General features: G+C 42.9%; 2 protein-coding genes across 2 annotated transcripts; both read left to right on the top strand.

The window, feature by feature from the left end:
- The first annotated feature begins 15117 nt into the window (after positions 1-15117).
- LOC123143218 (uncharacterized) lies at positions 15118-17004 on the top strand. The gene has a single exon (XM_044562061.1). The coding sequence runs from the start codon at positions 15198-15200 to the stop codon at positions 16884-16886; it is 1689 nt and encodes a 562-aa protein (XP_044417996.1). The 5' UTR covers positions 15118-15197; the 3' UTR covers positions 16887-17004.
- On the top strand, positions 16965-18421 carry LOC123143219 (uncharacterized). The gene is made up of 3 exons (XM_044562062.1): positions 16965-17088; positions 17193-17339; positions 17986-18421. The coding sequence occupies exons 1-3, from the start codon at positions 17086-17088 to the stop codon at positions 18322-18324; spliced, it is 489 nt and encodes a 162-aa protein (XP_044417997.1). The 5' UTR covers positions 16965-17085; the 3' UTR covers positions 18325-18421.
- The last annotated feature ends 858 nt before the right edge of the window (positions 18422-19279 follow it).

The raw sequence follows: 19279 nt of genomic DNA, 5'->3' as shown, positions 1-19279 counted from the left end.
CGGTTGTATTTTCGCGAGAGTCACGGCCGTGCCTCTCGGAAAGGGAAAAACAAAACGCGTTTTCTGTTTTTTTTCTTTCGCGAGAGGCACGGTTGTGCTTTCGCGAGAGTCACGGCCGTGCCTCTCGGCAAGGGAAAAACAAAACGCGTTTTCTGTTTTTTTTTCTTTCGCGAGAGGCACGGTTGTGCTTTCGCGAGAGTCACGGCCGTGCCTCGGAAACGAAAAAAAAACGCGTTTTCTGTTTTTTTTCCTTCCACGGGAGTATCGATTTTGCTTCCACGAGAGGCACGGTTGTGATTTCGCGAGAGGCACGGGCGTGCCTCTTTCGGAAAGGGAAAAAATCCATGCTCCCGGTTCAGTTTTTTCGCCCCGGTTTTTTTCATAAAAAAAGTTCGTCAAAACCTATCAACATGGGATCTATTTTTGAAGATCTCAACGTGAGGAATCCAATGGTGAAAACGGTTCGAGATTTGGACGCACGGTTTAAGAAATAAAACGTTTTGAATAAACGGATCTACGAAAAAAGTGAAAACTCTCAGGTTGCGACAAGTGGCGCGCTGCATGTGCGTCACTTGTCGCGACCTGGGAAAGTGGAGTGTTTTTTGCAATGAGTACTCCTTAATTAATAATTTCGGCTTTATTCTCGTGATGATAGAGGTCAGGAAGCTTCTGTTCGGCGCCTTAAGCACCCAAACGGATAGCTGGTGCGCTTTGAAGGAGATCCAAACCTGATGTACACGGTTTCAGGCTAGTGAATTTAGCCACGAACAGCGCATATGTAATAAGGAAGCACATCACATACCTAGATTATTTTTTTTTCAAGAAAAAAACTTTCGATTTATTCATCAACTATCAAGGCAGTACATGAAACACCATAAGTAAAAAATACATTCAAATCTATAGATAGATTTGCTACTAGTTTACATCCTGGGCGCCATCTTTGGCTGCTCGAGCCACCTGTTGGCCTTTGTATTCCTACCAACAATGCTATTTATTAGATTTTCAAATTATTTGAAAAAAATTGGGACAATTGATTTTTTTTATGAAAAGGAGTTCACCAATTTTCAAAAACATACAAATTCGAAAAATCAGTTCATTGATTTTTTTAAAGTTCCTCAAATTAAAATAAAAGTTCATCGACTTTGAAAAAGTTTCATCGAATTAAAAAAAGTTCATCGATTTGAAAATAGTTCATCAAATTTTAAAAAACTTCATCCATTTTGTAAAAAAAAATCATCAAATTTGAAAACAATTCATCGTTTCTGAAAAAGTTCTTCAGATTTGAAAAAGTTCATCAAATTTGAAAAATAGTTCAACGAATTAGGAAAAAGTTATCGATTTTGAAATAAAAGTTCATCAATTTTGTAAAAAAATCGTTCAATTTAGCAAAAGAAAAAATAAAAATAATAAAAGACCGAACAAAAATAATAATGAAAAAAGGAAAGAGAGATACGAAGAAAAGAGTGAAGAATATATAATTGAGCACATGAGGTGAGGCCGGTGGGATGGTTAGCACAGTGAATGAAAGACCGGGAGGTCGCTGATTCGAATACCATAGGTATTTTTTTGTTTTATACCAACAGAAAGAAAGAAGAAATGAGCCGACCCCAAGTAGTCGCGCCCTTCATGCGTCTGTTTGCGAACGGGCACTTAAGCGTCAAATAGGATCCACCCCTGTTACAAGCATTCATGTAAACGGGCGCTCACGCTCCTCCCTTCCTCCGTATCTACATTTTTTGTTTTATACAAACAAAAAGGAAGGGGAAATGGGCCGACCCCAAGTAGCCACGCCCTTCAGGCGCCTGTTTGCGAACGGGCGCTTAAACGTCAAATAGGATCCACCCATGTTACAAGCATTCATGCAAACAGGCGCTCACGCTCCTCCCTTCCTTCGTTGTTCCTGGTTTTGGCAAACATCCAGAAGCTCTCACAACGGTTTTGGGAAGCTTCTGATCGGTTTTTTTTAGTTCAGGTTTTTCTGGACCTGTTTTATGCGGTTTAATCTTTTTTCCTTTTTCTTTTTTGTTCTTTCATTTCCTTTTCGTAAAAGTTGATGAACTTTTTCATATTCAATGAACTATTTTTCAAAATTGAGGATCTTTTTACAAATCGATGAAGTTTCTTTCATTTTTCGATGAACTTTTTAAATTTTGATGTACTTTTTTATAATTCAGTAAACTTTTTTCCAAACTCAGTGAGCTCTCTTAAACTCGATGAACTTTTAAAAAATGAATGAATTCTTTTGAAAATTGATGAACTTTTTCAAATTGAATGAACTTTTTTTCAAACTCATTGAACTTTTTTAAACTCGGTGAAATTTTCTAAAATTGATGAACTTTTTTTTCCAAATCAATGAATTTTCTCCAAATTCGATATTTAAAAAATCGGTAAACTTTTTTAAAATTCATTGAACTTCTCAAAAAATTTCATACATTTTTTAATTCACAAAGTCAGCGGTTGACCGGTCAACCGTGACAAGCTAGCAACGAACCAGGCGACCCGTCAACACCGAAGCTACGTGGGCAGCGAGGGAACGCTCATGTTTTGGGCCGGGACCAATAGCGTGCCTGCATGAGCGTCGAGACCCCTAGTTGGTGCCAAAGGCGGCGACTAGGAGCTCCCTAGGCATGCCCCCTCGGTTAATCAGGCTGGCATACCGGCCTACCAGGCACGGTGTGTTGTTCGGCCTGCTATGCTATTTTTTGGCCATATATATAAAGAAAATTCTAAATAAAAAATAAAATAAATAAACGGGTCGTGTCGTGCCGGCCCAGGTACGGCCCCTAGCGTGCCACATGCCAGGTACGACCCGTTTAGCCCATGTCGTGTCGTCCCCAGGCCGCGTCGTGCCCAAGTTATGACGTACCTGCGTACTACCAGGCCAGCCCAGCTAACACCGCCTGTTTTGCCAGGTCCGACTCGGCGCTCCTTCTCAATTCCTATTAACGTGCATTTTGTTATCTAATGCTTGAAGGCGTTCTGCATAAGCCGAACCATATAGGGTTGCTGCGGGGTTCGCTGTTCCAGTTCAGTTATTTGGGGTTTCTTTCTTCTTTGTCATTTAGGTTTTTCTGAACCAATTTTGTTTTGTTTTGTTCCTTTTCTTTTTCCTTTTTCTGTTTTTCTTTTTTCCCTTTTAATGTTTTATTTTCTAAAATATGTGAACTTTTTTTTAAATTTGAAGTTTTATTCACAATTTTAAAATTTTCAAATTTGTGAACTTTTACAATTCCATGGACTTCTTTAATAATCTTGAACTTTGTTTTTCAAATTGATGGACTTTTTTTCAAAAAACCGACATTTTTTTTCAAAATCATGTTTTTTTAAATGGGCGAAAATTTTCAAATTCGTGATTTTTTATTTCAGGATTTTTATGAACTTTTTCATTCGTCAACTTTCTGATTTTTTGAACTTTTTCTAAATTACGAACTTTCTTAGTGATGAAATTTTTCTCAAATATGTGATTTTTTTTCCAATTTTCAAGAACTTTTTCCAAGTTTTGTTGAATATTTTTGAACCTCTTAAACTTTTTCATTTTATGAATTTGTTTTCAAGTTCTTGAACTTTTGTCAATTCTGCAAAAGTTTTTTGAACCGTGTGTTTTTTGAAATTCGTTAACAATTTTGTAAATTCATGTTTTAAAACACTTTTTTAAGTCAATGGTCAATTGGTCAAGGGTGGACCGGTCAACCCCGCCCAGTCAACTGTGAACTAAATGACCAGAGAACCAGAAAAAAAAACATGCATGACGAGTGATCGCTCCCCTGCTTGTTTGGTCGGCCGACGAGATACCCCCTTGAGCGCCAGTTTGCATAGTGGTGCATATGGCGTTGATGAGGAGCTCTTGCGCCCCTTATAACGAGACCAATCTGTCGACTGCGGCGACTATATCTCGTTTATAGCGAGACCCGTGGTACACTTGCCTGGACAATTTTCGCTTCTGGTTTTACCTAGGTCAGCCTAGTTCTTCTTATCGCTTCGTATTTTAACTCATGCTTGGCTCGATCGCTCGCTGGCCTGGTTCGGTGGGTTGGCTACTGATGGTTTAGTCCATTTTTCCTTTTTGTTTTGTTTTCTTTGTTTCTTCAAGGTTTTTTGTTTTGTTTTTTTTGGAATGAATACCATGTGTATCTTTCCATGTCCTCAAATAGAGCCCTTGTTGTTTGGCCCGCGATTTAACATTGTGATTGCAAGTGATGCTACTTTTACCAAGTACGTAGCACGATTTTATTCAATTGTTGAATTAAATAACACAAAAGGCATATCTGACCATTAAAGTACATATGAACAAGGAATGTCTATTATTTGAGGGAAAATACCTGCTAGACACCTTTTATAATGTAGAATTTTCTACTTATATCTATATGGAAGATAAGACAACCATGTACTATTGTAAAACATTCAAGATATTTGTTAGATTGAGGAGTTCCCCATCAAAATATATAAGAATACTGAAATAGAACTGGACACATACATTTCATCAAAGTGGCACAAACTAATCCAATGAGGCATGCAGTCTAGTTCTTTGTTGCTTTTCTTTGGTTTAGGGTAATACAATTTAATTACGATTTTTTAGAAGAAGTTTCTCGAAAAGGGAAAAAGTAATGTTACTTCCTTGCAAAATATAGTTTGAGATTTGTGCACTTTTTTGCAATTGTAGATATTTGTATTTTCTAAGGACATCTCTAGCAATCCATGTCAAACATTATTAGGGGTATGGCTTTTCAACATTCTGATTTTGTGAATTAGAGAGTGTAAGGAGAGAGAGGGGGGTAAAGGTTTTATTGCGAAAAATACCAGATTTATCATTGACAACCTAATTGTTTCCTCCACAAACTAAAACCTGATCAACATCAAACACACATAATATTTTATGATAATACTAACAAGATTTTGTATATATTTAAATAAAAGTCGGTCTTCTCTCTCCTAGTAACAATGGAAAGAATAATTTGTTCAAGATGCCCTAGTGGATGTATTACCTAATAATATTAAGCAACAGTTTGATATAGTTATTTCTAAATAGTAGGAAAAAATATTGCTTAAGATAATGAGTTATAAACAAGTAAAATTGTTTCGTATAAATTTGCCTTTATTTTATTCACTATGCAACCAGTAAGTTCCTATGCAACCTTGATAACAAATAGAAAATCATATATAAGATAGAGCATCACTTGCCTACTTTATTAGTAGAAATGAATGGTTAGGTGTCGAAAGATGATGATCATCAAGTCGTCCTTGGTACACTTGCCTCAGTTAAAGCCTTAGTTAACCTTTTCCTAGATTGGATCAAAAAAATTAACATGTTCTTGCTATTTTCTTTTTCATATACATCAAGTATACTTAGTTACAGTCAATGGCCATCCTTTCTTAGATTTCTAGGTAACTATGTGAATCATGTTGGACTGGCTCCCTCGATTTTAGTTCTGAATTTGCTTGCTTAAATAAGAAAACAAGCATATAACATTTTGATGTATAATAACCACTAGATAGTTGAAAAAGAAGATAAATAGAATTGCATGGTAACTTTTTGATAAATTTATTATATGACCAAGAAAATACAAAATAATATAAACGATTGTACCCATATGAAGTCCTCTTGTTTAGAAAGATGAAGCTTTAATAGATTACTCTTAAGTTACATGTCATTTTTGTCAAAAATGATACTCCCTCCGATCCATAATAAGTGTCGCAGTTTTGAACTAACCTTAGTTCAAAGTTAGTTCGGAACTGTGACACTTCTTTTGGATCAGAGTGAGTACCACTTTTAGTTTCATGCGCTTGAATTTTTTCTTTCAAGAGGTCATAAATTTTTGCTTGCAGTATCGATGGAGTCGAGATCCCAAGAGTAAAATAGGCAACGTGGTAGGGGTCGATGCATGTGGGATGTGCATGAAGATCCTAAAGGTAAATATATATGTGACACTTAACGTTGAACCAATCGAATATGTGTGCCCCTGTTGCAACACACGGGCAATTTCCTATTAAGTATGAACCCATGAGATTCTCCACAAGCATCATGAGAAGCTGATATCGCGTTCAATTTTTTGGAAGTGCTAAATTTATTGAACATTGCTACAAGGGAACAAAATTTTGATTTGCATATGTATGCTCATGTAATTGTAAATGATATCAAAGTTTTATGAAGTGGAAAGGCTACACATTTGCAAGTTGGATCCGACAACATGGTGTAAATCATTCGGCTGCACCTGTAATTGTTAAAACTTATGTAAGAAATGCAATAGAGGAACCATTTTTGCAATGAACATATGTTCTTGGATAATATGTTGTAAATTCAAAACTTATTTCACTGAGATACTTTACTTTTCATGGGGACAGTGTAACGTGGATTGATCGTACATCTTCATTCCACATCTTTCACCTCCAAACTTAATCGACAAAAATACTTACGAGGAAGGAGAATAACACACCATCAAATACATGACAAAGAGAAATGTTACAGAGAAAACGGTGCGGCAAAGCGCGCGCCCTCTTCTAGTAATATAATATAGGGTGGTGTTTGTTCCCATCGTATTTGATTTGTTTCCTCTTGGAGGATTTTAGAAGTGAAGCTAAATCATATATGCATAAAGACATTCAATGTTTTTTTATTAATATTCTCGAGATGCCTGTTCACAAATCACAAAAAGATAGTGGCAGTCGTGATGGTGAAGTGTTAAAAAAATAACATGACCCGCCGACATAACGGGATCAATACATGAGTACAGAAATAAGATAATGAGGTAATGAGTTGGGATTATCTTTGAAAAAAGAGTTGTGTTCTCAAAACTAACTCTGTTTGGATCATATGGAAGCTTAAGATCGTCCACTCGAGTTAAGCGACCCAAAACACCCTATATCCGTCTATGGATAGGATATCTGACAATCTTGGGATTCATACTACTTGTGAAACGAACATTTCTCGAGCAACCTGTTGCTCGGATAGGTTCACATTCTCCAGTTAAACGGCCAAGAAATCAGCCGCTCCACCTATGAGGATAGGACATATAGGATACTGAGCACAATAATTTCCTACTCATGGAATGAAGTATATTATGGATAACTTTAACAAAACAAAACCCAAGAAAAATGCGGCAAGGTTGATTTATCTACAAGGGACCAATGTATGGCATCCAAGGGATGGGCACATGTCCTATGGCTAGGGAAATACAACCCTAGGTCGTACAAAGGCCATGGGCCCAAGTGGGGGTGGTGAAAGGATCGAGATGGACCTAGAGGGGGGGTGAATAGGTACAATTACAAATTTTAATTGTTACTTAGCAATTTTAGGCACTAATGCGGAATATGAAAGTGAGCCTAACAATTGCAAGTGTAGTACTAAGTGCTAAGCAATATAAACAAGTAACACAAGTATGTAAGTAAACAAGCAAAGATAGAAGTGATTTCGAGGGGTGGTCATCTTGCCTGCAAGGTTGTCAGAGTTGTCGAAAGCTTGATCCTCGTAAGCGTACTCAACAGGTTCCTCGTTCACGAACTCGTCTCCCGGCTCTATCCAAACAAGAACACAACCAAACGAAATCACAATCAACCACGAGAAATGCACAAGCAACATGATGCAATACATGAATGATATGCAAGATATGATATGCGATGCGTATGCGTGCTCCGGGAGGAAAATGATGAACAAGGCAGTAACTTGGCAAACCAAGCATGCCACTGGAAAGATGAGATGATTTCGGTCGAAATTGATATAAAGATCACCGCAAACGGATGCACGGTTTGCAAATGGCAAGCAAAACAAGAAAGACACGAATCTGCGATTAACAGTACGATAGCACTTAGAATGCAACAAGTAACAATGCTACAGCACTCCAACATAGCAACAAAGCATATGACAGTAATCTACAGGAGATGCTTGACAAAAGATGAACACTGAGCTACGGCTAAATCACACCACAGCAGGTTTCAAACAAGCATGGCAAAAGTGCAAAAGATAACAGGTTCACAGACTTGATGAAATTACTGGACATGACAGAAAACAGCATCAGGTAGCAATGTTCAGAGCATGAAAATAACATGCTACAGGAACTTAACATGGCAAAACAAGGCATGGAAGTGTTCTACTAAATACATATAACAAAAGTCCCTTACTGACCATAAGCCAAAAAGGATCAGAAAATATGATCGCAACCATGTAAATATAGCAAGTTTCGTTAACAGATCTCAGACTTAGCAGAAAACAGAGCATGGCAGAAACGATAATATGAAGGCATCTTGGTGAGCTTGATGCACTCACTACAGAGCTATGCATGACAAAAAAAGCATACCTACAGCAAGATGGCATGTTTATGAAGCTATCCATGGCAATAACAAAAGCATAGCATGTATGGATCAACTACAACAAGCTTGGCAAAATTGAATAACACGTAAACAATCTGCCAGAAATATTTTCTAGCAAAAGTAGAGCAAGATTGAGTCATGCTATGGCACTCCATAATTGCAAACAAGGGCAGGAATGGATCAATTACAATAATATTTACAAAACATCCTTACTGAACATCTCCAAAATATGCATGGATCTCTCTGTAGCATCAAGTTTACATGGCAACAAAACAACAGCAGACAAAGACTTCGAGAAAATACTAAGTCCCTGAAATCAGAAACATTACGGAGCCTAGTTTGCATGCTTGTGCTAGTCACCACAGAGATCAAAAAAATACATGGCATACACCTCTGGAAAAACGGCATGTCATACAACAAAACACATGTAGAGCTCATGCCCATAAGATACACAGATTAAATGATACAAAAATAACAAATCTCCAAGTTCTGCTAAGTAACAGCAGATAACAGCAAGTAGCACTCTTGCACCAGAGATTTGGGCATCAAGATGGCCTCTAATGAACATCGTGCAATTTAACAAAATGTGGAGCATCACGAGGCGAACATTTTCATATATTACACACGCGAAATGGAACTATATGCAGAGAGTTACGATGCTATGAACAGGTGCACATAATGTCAAACTAAAATGACTTGAGAGAAATATTTCGGGGTCTCGGGGTCAACCTTAGTTGTTGACCAGATCGGATCGGGCTAGGGTTCCGACGGTGGCCGGAGCTGAGCTGCTTCCGGCGGCGGCGCGGAGGAGGAGGAGGCACCGGGGCCCGGGGGAGATGGCGGCGAGGAGGAGGAGGACGGCGGCGAGCAGGGCGGCGGAGGCGGGCGCCGTGTCGGGCGGCGTCGACGGTGGCGAGCAGGGCGGCGGCGGCGAGGCGGCGGGGCCGGCCGGCGCGGGTGCGGCGGCGGAGGGAGGCGAGACGACGGCGCTGGAGGGAGGCACGGGCGGCGGGCGCCGCCGTGGGATCTAGCCCGGGGCGCGGCTCGGGCGGGCTCCCCGTGGGCCTGCGGGCCTGCGGCGGCGGACGGCGGCGGGGGCCACGTGGCGCAGCGTGAGTGGCTGGAGGCGGCGGCGGGATTGTCCGGCGGCGGTACGGACACGTCCGCCCGCGGAGAGGGGAAGGGGACTAGGGTTGGACTACGAATGTATTTCGGGAGGGTTGCATATATATAGGTAGAGGGAGCTAGGAGAGTCCAAATGAGGTGCGGTTTTCGCCCACACGATCGTGATCGAACGACCTAGAGCATGGAAGAGAGTTTGGTGGGTTTGGGGCTGTTTAGAGAGGGGTTTTTTCTGCACACACAAATGGACTTTGCGGATGCCCGGTTAACCGTTGGAGTACCAAACGACCTCCAAATGGAACGAAACTTGACCGGTGGTCTCCCGGTGGTATACCAAGGCCACTTGACAAGCCTCGGTCCATTCCGAGAACGTTTGACACCCGCTCACGAAAGAAAACAAGAGGGGTGCGCCGGATTGCAAAACGGACAACGGGGAAAATGCTCGGATGCATGAGACGAACACGTATGCAAATGCAATGCACATGATGACATGATATGATATGCATGACATGAACAAAATGCAAAACGAAAGACAAAACCCGACCAGGGAGGGAATATCATAACACATAGCCGAAAATGGCAAGAGTTGGAGTTACAAATATGGAAAGTTACATCCGGGGTGTTACAACACTCCACCACTACGAGAGGATCTCGTCCCGAGATCTAGGACTGAAAGAACTCCGGATATTTGGAACGGAGATGGTCCTCGCGTTCCCAGGTGGCTTCCCGGTCGGAATGGTGCGACCACTTCACTTTCAGGAATTTGATTGACTTGTTGCGAGTCTTGCGTTCAGTTTCTTCAAGAATAGCAACAGGGTGCTCATGATAAGACAAATCTTCTTGGAGGTCAATCTCTTCGAAGTTGATAGTGCGCTCAGGCGTCTTGAAGCACTTGCGAAGCTGTGACACGTGGAACACATCGTGCACATTCGCGAAGTTGGAAGGAAGCTCAAGTTGATAGGCGAGGTCGCCTCTTTTGCCAATGATTTTGAAAGGACCCACGTATCTAGGGGCAAGCTTCCCTTTGATACCGAAGCAACGAGTGCCTTTCATTGGAGAGACGCGGAGGTAGACATGGTCTCCGATCTCGAAAGCCACATCACGGTGCTTACTATCATAGTAACTCTTCTGGCGCGATTGCGCTGCTTTGAGATTATCACGGATGACTTTACACATATCTTCAGCTTCTGTGATTAAGTCATTGCCAAGAAGTTGGCGTTCACCAGTCTCTGACCAATTGAGAGGAGTACGGCACTTTCTGCCATAGAGAATCTCGAATGGGGCCTTGCCCGAACTCGCTTGGAAGCTGTTGTTGTAGGAGAATTCGGCATATGGAAGACAATCTTCCCATTTCATGCCAAAGGAAATGACACAAACCCTGAGCATATCTTCAAGAATTTGATTGACTCGCTCGACTTGGCCACTAGTTTGAGGATGGAAAGCTGTGCTGAAGCGAATATTGGTACCCATGGCCTTCTGGAAGGAGTCCCAGAACTTAGAGGTGAAGATACTTCCACGATCTGAAAAAATCAATTGTGGAATGCCGTGCAAGGAGACAATTCTAGAGGTGTATAGCTCTGCCAACTGAGCTGCTGTGATGGATTCTTTGATTAGAAGGAAATGGGCCACTTTTGAAAGCTTGTCAATGACAACGAAAATAGCATCATTTCCGCGCTTGGACTTTGGAAAACCAGTCACGAAGTCCATTTCGATATGATCAAACTTCCACTCTGGGATAGCAAGAGGTTGAAGGAGACCAGCTGGTCGTTGGTGTTCTGCTTTCACTCTTCGACAGACATCACATTCATTCACGAACTGAGCAATTTCTCGCTTGATTCGAGTCCACCAATACGACTGCTTGAGGTCATGGTACATCTTCGTACTTCCAGGATGAATGGAAAGAAGAGAATTGTGCGCCTCGTTCATTATGACTTTCCTTAGATCACCTTTAGGTACCACAATCCGGTCCTCGAAGAATAAAGTGTCTCTGTCATCAATGCGATAGCACTTGTATTTGGAAAGACCCTTGTCGATACCACGTTTCACCTTCTTCACCATGGCATCAAGAAGTTGTGCCTCTATCACTTGATCGGACAACTTCTCTCCAAAGCTCTCAAATCCCTTGGGGATCTAAGATTTGGTGTGGAGGAATGAGAGAGAGAGTGAGAAGTGTTCTAGAGTGAATGGTCAACTCTCTCCTGTGAAGAAGAAGGGCTATATATAGTGTGAGCACAAATATGGCCGTTGTAGTGCAAGTGAACGGGCAGGTCGGACATCCGGGCTAGGGGCCGGACATCCGGCCTGGCAAGCCACTTGAAGAACAAGGCAGAACAGAGCAGGGAACAGAGGGGCCGGACATCTGGGGGTCAAGCCCGGACATCCGGCACAACAGGAAAGCCCGGACATCCGAAAGATAGCCGGATATCCGGGGAGCCCACAAGCGTTTACAAAATCATATCAGTTTTACGGGCAGTAAGGGGCCGGATATCCGGGATAGGGCCCGGACATCCGGCGAGACAGGAAGGCCCGGATATCCGGCGAACACCCGGACATCCGGCGTAAAATAGACAACCTTCTGTAAAGGGGAAAGGCAAGAGCCAGATATCCGGGGCATGAGCCGGACATCCGGAGAGCGGCCCGGACATCCGGCACTCCCAGAGACAGAATGATTCAAAGATAAGGATGGATAAAAAGAACTATGTGAAGGAGTATTTTGACTAGAGCAAGTCTTTTACGAACCCAATCGATCCCCTCTTAATAGTGCGGGATCCTATACTCAAGGAAGCAAAATGTAACATCATTTTAGCACTTCATCCTTGAGAGAAACCACTTCGTATGCTCTTGATCCACACACAATTTGACGAACCGGGGACCAACACCTGAGATTCACTTGACAACCATTGTTAGTCCCCTACATGTAGATTGTCATTAACATCAAAACATAATGTAAGGGCATGATTGCACTTTCAGGTGGTGCATACCTTTTGACTCGATTTCTGTAACAAACTCCAACTACTTTGGAAATTGCATCATGGAATCAACCACCCACACCAATAAAATCATTAAATCAATGAGATGCTATATATCCTCATAAAGAATGGGCAGGGAATGATTTGGGGAAGGACATGATTTTCAAACATATGCGAAAGAAAGGCAATACATTCCCCAAAGTGCTCTTTTGATATCGAGCTCACATGCTCCCGGATGAACAATAAAGTTGATTTTTTTTTAAAACAACTGAATTTCAATGTGATAAACACTGACGAAGGTTTCAACCATGTGAAATTTTGTGATGAATTGACATTCGTGGAGCTCTGGGCAAACACATAAATGATGCTCCAAAATGCTTCCGACAACAGTCTTTTCGGAGCATCGATTTTGCTTTTTTGCCCATACCTCCATGAATGTCATTTCACCAAGAAATTTTCTATGTATGTGAAGGATTCATCAATGTTTATCATAAAAAAAATCAGAATTTTCGAAACTTTTTTACTATTCGCCAGGGTGCATGTGAGCTCAGGATAAAAAACTCCATCTCTAGTTACACATTTTGTAATGCCCTGACCCAAATTCGCTCAATGCCTTGCCGACCAGTGGGTGGCCTACACATACATTGCAGTCCTCTTACATTTTCATTCTTACTTTGTGTAAAATTGTTAACCTGTGCTACGACTGGAACGCACACGCATGCGCGCGCGCGAACACACACACTATATTATGTTACTACTCATAGAATATTATTTTGTTAATCTCATTGAACTCTCTCTGCTTCTGTACCTGAACTGCATTCAGAGAAATTTTGACTTTGCTTTTTTTGTCGGAGTGAGGTGTGTAATATTAATATACCATAGGAAAGCCGTGGACAAGAAGATCGGTTCTCATGTTGAACATCTTTGCAAAACCCTCAAGGTTTCAGATCGGTTTTGAAAAGGGAGTTTTTGTATTAAAAATCATGAATTATATTTTTGACTGTGGTACATCTTCTGGAATGTCTTCAGTGACTCCTCTCCTTCTAACCCTACCTCTTGACATAGCAGTTGTAACCCTGGGAGGGGGTATATCATTTCTTGCTTGTGCAACAAATGTTGATTCTGGAAGAGGTCCATGATCCATGCTTGGTTGGTATGCTCTCCTCTCCTAAGTGGAGAAAAATGCACAAGATTCAAAGAAAAATTCAGAAACAAAAAAATTCAGTAACCCAAAGAAAGATCAAGACAAGGTTACCATTTGCTGCATGAGGAAAACCATGGACCCTGGGGTTTGACTTGGATCCATGTGTGCATGGACTGTGTGTGGCATTATGTTCTAACAAAGCATAAAGAACGTGTTAGTGTATGTTGCCACATTTAAAATATAGAAATAATGAATATAACTACTGGCTCTTCAATTAACACTTCTTACTCCCACAATAGCAGCAAGCAAAGTGCTTAAATTTGCTAACTTTCATAAATCAACTACTGTACGCACACCCAGTGTCGAAAAATTCAGTTAACACTACTTAAAACAGTAAGATGTTCACTTCAAAGCGTCAAAAACAGCATGCGTCTACAGTACTAAACTGCCAAGAATAGCAGAGATCTATAATATACACAGCCAAAATAATTTCAGTTTACAATGCACAACTACATTTAACACTGTTGTACATTTCCATTAGGATTCAGTCATGTCCAGTCAGAAATAATGAATCTAACTACTGGATCTTCAATTAACACTTCCTACTCCCACAATAGCAGCAAGCAAAGTACTTAAATTTGCTAACTTTCATAAATCAACTACTTTACGCACACCCAGTGTCGAAAAATTCAATTAGAAACTGTCGAAAAATTCAATTAGCTACTGTCGAAAAATTCAGTTAAGTACAGGTTCATGAAAATTAGAAACTTTTGTACCCACAACCAATGTTTTGACATGAGCAAACTTGTTCTAATAATCTAGTGCAGCGGGTGGTTAGTTTTTGAGATATCTGAATTTTCAGTTCAGAAAACAGAGCCTTTTTAAACATGGTAGACACCATGTACACAGCCAGCACTACAGATGAATGCCAAGCGGGTTTCTTCCATATCGGCATTTAACAAGCATCCACCAACGAAATCAAGACCTAACTAAAAATTTCCACCGATTCGAGCAACTGACAAAAACCCTAACATAAACAAGGGAGAGAGACGTCGCGGAGAGAAAAATCGAGGGCATGCTCACCATATACAGGGGCTGGCTCCCCAGGATCTCGCCGGCGGGGCTCCATCGTTGTCGGCGTCGTCCCAATCCATGCCGTCGTCGGCTGGGAACGATCGAGAGGAGAGACAAAGGAGGAGAACTCGAGGCGAGGCAGTCGAAGAGGCAGGGTTTTGGTACACTAATCCAGCCATATGCGGGGTCATATGCGCATAACTTAGGTGCCACACCTCTCCCGCCTCTCCAGTGGCTTTTTTTGTGAGAAGTAAATAAATTCCAGGGGCTTTTTGCAAAAACCCGGGCGACGCGCGCGCGCCTGCACGGTCCAGCCACTGACAGTGAGTCCCGCGCCATGCTGGCGGGCCTCGCCAGCACCAGTTCGTATCCAAACGTGATTTTGAAAGCATTTGCACGACGAAGCCAAGTTTTAGCACCAACTGAATTTTCTTGTCAATTTTAGACACATGTGATGTAATTGATTCAAAGAAAAACGTTGGAAAAGCGCAAAAGCAAATCGCCTCGGCCTCTCTCCACCCGTTGGCCTCATCAGGAACTGTTACCCAACCTTATCTCCCAGCTCGCGCCACCACCGCCGCGCAGCCATGCCACTCCTCCCGCCGGCGGCGCCGCCGCTGCCGCTCTCCTCTCACCGCCTCGGCCTCCCCTTCCTCACACTCCCCTCGCCCGCCGGCCGCCCCCTCCGCCGCGGGGACCTCGCCATCCGCATGGGCGGCGGGCCGCGCACGTTCCCGGGCGGCGTCTCCAAGTGGCAGTGGAAGCGCATGCAGGCCCGGAAGGCGAAGCAGCTCCTCAAGGCCCGCCTCGCCCGCGAGCGCCAGCTCTACGAGATGCGCAAGCGCGCCGAGCTCCGCGACGCCGTCGTCCACCTCGAGCGGCCCTGGGACCCCGACTCGGCCCCCGTCTCCGCCGCCGCGCTGGCGCCCAACCTCCTCTCCGTCGCCGCCGACGACCAGCTCAGGGGCCTCGCCGACCGCTTCCACCGACCCGGCGGCGTCGACCTCTGGAACGACCGCGACGGGCCCCAGGTCTTCGCGTCCCCGGGCACGGGCACGGCCTCCGCGCGCTTCTTCCCCAGGGACGCCGTCCACAGCGTCCAGCCCTACGCCCGCCTCGGCGCCGGCGCCGGGGCAGGAGCCGAGGGCGCGCAGGGTGTTCGGGGGAATGACGCTGTGGAGGACGCGTATGGTTACAGCGAGCCTGCAGTCCAACTGATGGAAAGAGATGGGATGTGGGAGCCGGTGATTGCTTTGGAAGGTGGGGATGAAGACAATTCGAGGGTCAGGAGTTGGATTCATGATGATGATGATGCTATTTCTGATTCAGAGAACGACGAAGAGGATCTTGATTTTGGACACCAACGACGAGCAGTCGTAAGACGAGATGGAAGGGGGAGCGGTGAAACTGCAAGCACTATGCGTGTTGGAAGTGAGAGGGGCAGGCAATGGAGAGGTCATGGTTCCTTTTCAGATTCAGAAGGCGCAAGAAAAGGTCCTGATCAAAGATGGTCAGACAGAAGTAGTGAGAGCAGAAGGAAGCCTCCCGCCGCAAGATGGAAGCCTTGGAACGCCGAGGGCAGTAACGCCATTGGGAAGGACCGAATAGGTGGGGGTTCTTTCTCCGAGTCGGAGGTGAGCCGCCGTGGTTTTGAGCCAAAATCAAGAGCAAGGAATAGAGAGGACACAATGGACGCCGTGGTGAAGTGGAAGCTCTCGTACGATACCCATGGCAATGTGATACGAAAGGTTCGCGTTGGTGGTGAATTTGATTCCAATTCAGACAATGGAAGGGATGACAAACTGGAACCAAAATGGAGAGCCCCGAATAGGTCTAGTCCAAGTGAGAACCGAAGAGGTCGAGCAGGGCTGAAACATAGACCTAAGGCCAACAGTGGCGAAAGGCCAGGAGGATACACGAGGGGTCACAATGCTGATGAAAGGGGTCAATTTGGTAACGGCTTTGCCTCGGACTTGGAGGAGCCGACATGGAAGCCAAGAAAAAAGAACGAAGCTAGGAACAGCAATGGCAGCAGAGAGTACAACGGTGATATGAAAAGTAGATTCAGGAGTGGTGGAAGTGGGGCTGCAAGACGGCTAGATAATACTCGTCCTGTGATGAACGCCAACAGAGAAGATGGAGGAGGGCGGCGGTCGAGGGGCGATGGATACTCACTACGACCAACATCGGAATTGCACAGCTCGATGGACCGGAACGGGGGACGGCAATTCAGAGGAGACGGATATTCACTCCGACCAACATCAGAACTTAGATAAAATGTACTGTATGTTAAGAGTAAAGCTAATGTAGTCTGTGTGCGTGCTAACTAATGTATGACCAGACGTCAAATATAACGTACTTGTATGGAGGATTTGCTTCGTTCAGCTCGTGTGATATTTGCTATTCTTGCTGAGTGAGTGCCTATCAAGGAATACCAGGAACTTTTCCATACTACATATCCAGCTTTTTTGCCAAATGGTAAATTAACTTATATGCACCACATGAATATCTTCTGCAACTACACATTATATGTTCTTCCCTACTAATTTTATCTGGCTATCGTTTTCTTCTTCTTGCTGCAGATTTGGATTCAGCCGGAACATCCGAAGCAGCTCACTGCTATATTCAGAAACCTGATGAATGTGTATCTATCTGATATCTTTTCTGAGTGTGATCCAATCTGGACCCTGTTTATCCTTGAAGCTGCACCATCCCTGCAGAATTTTGGAGTATGGCATGTTGCTTTCTCTTCTTTTAATTTATTCAGAAGCTGTGACTCATTCTAGTATGGCATGTTTCCAAAATATTCGGCATCAATAACATACCATACTGCATCTCCAGTTTTTCTGCCAAATGGTAAGTTAACTTGCACGCACCACATGAATTTCTTCTGCATCTACACATCATATGTTCTTCCCTAATTTTATCTGCCCATCGTGTTTTTCTTGCTGCAGATTTGGACCCAGTTTACCCTTGAAATTGCACTATCCCTGTAGAATTTTGGATTATGGCTTGTTACCTTCTCTTCTTTTAATTTGTTCAGAATCTCAGAGGCTGTGACTTATTCTAGTATGTCCTGTTTCCAAAATATTCGACATCAACAACATACCAGGCAGTTGATCTGATTTTTAATCACTCACCAAACTCTAATCTATCACAGTTATTAGAAGTAGTGCTGTAATTTCATATGAATCCTATAAGAATATTCACGTGTTGTATTTTACCTAAGATTTAGTTCATTGCTAATTCCTCCAAACACTCTCTACAGGGTCCTAAACCTATATTTGATTGAAATTGTTGTTACATTGTCCTGCATGGATCTGGTGGCAAGATTAATTGACATGTGGTATCTATTTTCTTTGCCCTTGCATGAAGTTATCTCGATCTCGGCATTTATGTCTGAGAACTCCCGAGGATATTGCCGAGAAGACCAACGTGGTGTGGGAGCCATCCAAGGATTTTAAGCACCTGAACTTGAAGTTTCTCCAGATGATCGGGTTCTTGGAGGAAGACAAGGTGACAACCTATATAAGGCTTGTCATGGAACGAGCTGTGGGGTTGAAGAAAATCGAGCTGCAAGGTTACCGCCCATGCAGGGGCTACAATGCCTCCGACCCTAACAGGAAATCCCAGGTGGATGAAGCTAGCAGGCGTCGGATTAAGGAGCGACTCGAGCATGGATCCTCCTCATCTGTGGAGATAGTAATCTGTTGACAGGTATGGTCAAGGAATTTAAGTTTCAGAACGATCGCAGGTGCTAGATCGACTACTGTGTGCAGTCAGTTATAATTTTAATTTTCAGTTATTGATAGGCCTTGAGTACTTGATTGGTCTGAACGTCACAATGTAGCTAGATTATGTGCCTACTCCAATCTGGGATCATGGTTTTCTCTTTCAATTTACCGAGTAATTGCCTACCCATCACTGAAATTCTCAACTTGCTGAGGCTCTCTTTTCAGAACATCAACCAGCATTTGACTGAAAATTGTGCAGATTAATTCAGTTCTGCTTCAGTCGAACTATTCCCAACATGCCAACATATTGGAAATGACCGGCAGTAGAACGGGGTAGCAAGCCTTCGACAACATATTGGAAATGGCCGGCAGTTTGGTCCAACATATAGTTACATACAGCATCAGTCGAACTATTCCCAACTATGGCAACATGCATTCAGCAGAGATACGCAGCAAGTGCAGATGACCGCCCAAGAATAATACTAGTACAGTACATCAGAGTCTGCATTTCACCACCGGACTGCCATCACAAACTCCATTATTAAAGCTCAAAAAATCAATAGTATATGAATCGACTAAAGTCGCGTAAAAAGGACGTATCAAGAAATGGATCATGTAGAAGAGCTTGTGCGATGGTATCTAGTTCTCTCAAAGGAAATCTGAGAATTCTCCAGCTGGAACATACCAGTCTTTTATTCCATCATATGCTGTTATTCCCTCTGTAAAGAAATATAAGAGCGTTTAGATCACTCTTATATTTCTTTATAGAGGGAGTACATGATAATACCTGCGTTTTTTATATGAAATAAAATCAAGAGGATAGCTCAACCAAACAAACAGCACGTAAGGGCATCTACAACAGCATGCCCAAATTTCCTTGGAATACCCCAAAACAGAAAATATGGTTATTTTGGCTAAAAACGTATCTCCAGCAA

This window comes from Triticum aestivum, chromosome 6D (assembly GCF_018294505.1).
Source record: "Triticum aestivum cultivar Chinese Spring chromosome 6D, IWGSC CS RefSeq v2.1, whole genome shotgun sequence".
Classification (NCBI taxonomy): Eukaryota; Viridiplantae; Streptophyta; class Magnoliopsida; order Poales; family Poaceae; genus Triticum; species Triticum aestivum.
The sequence above is the reverse complement of the archived record's forward strand: the minus strand, read 5'-3'. Positions and strand labels throughout refer to the sequence as shown.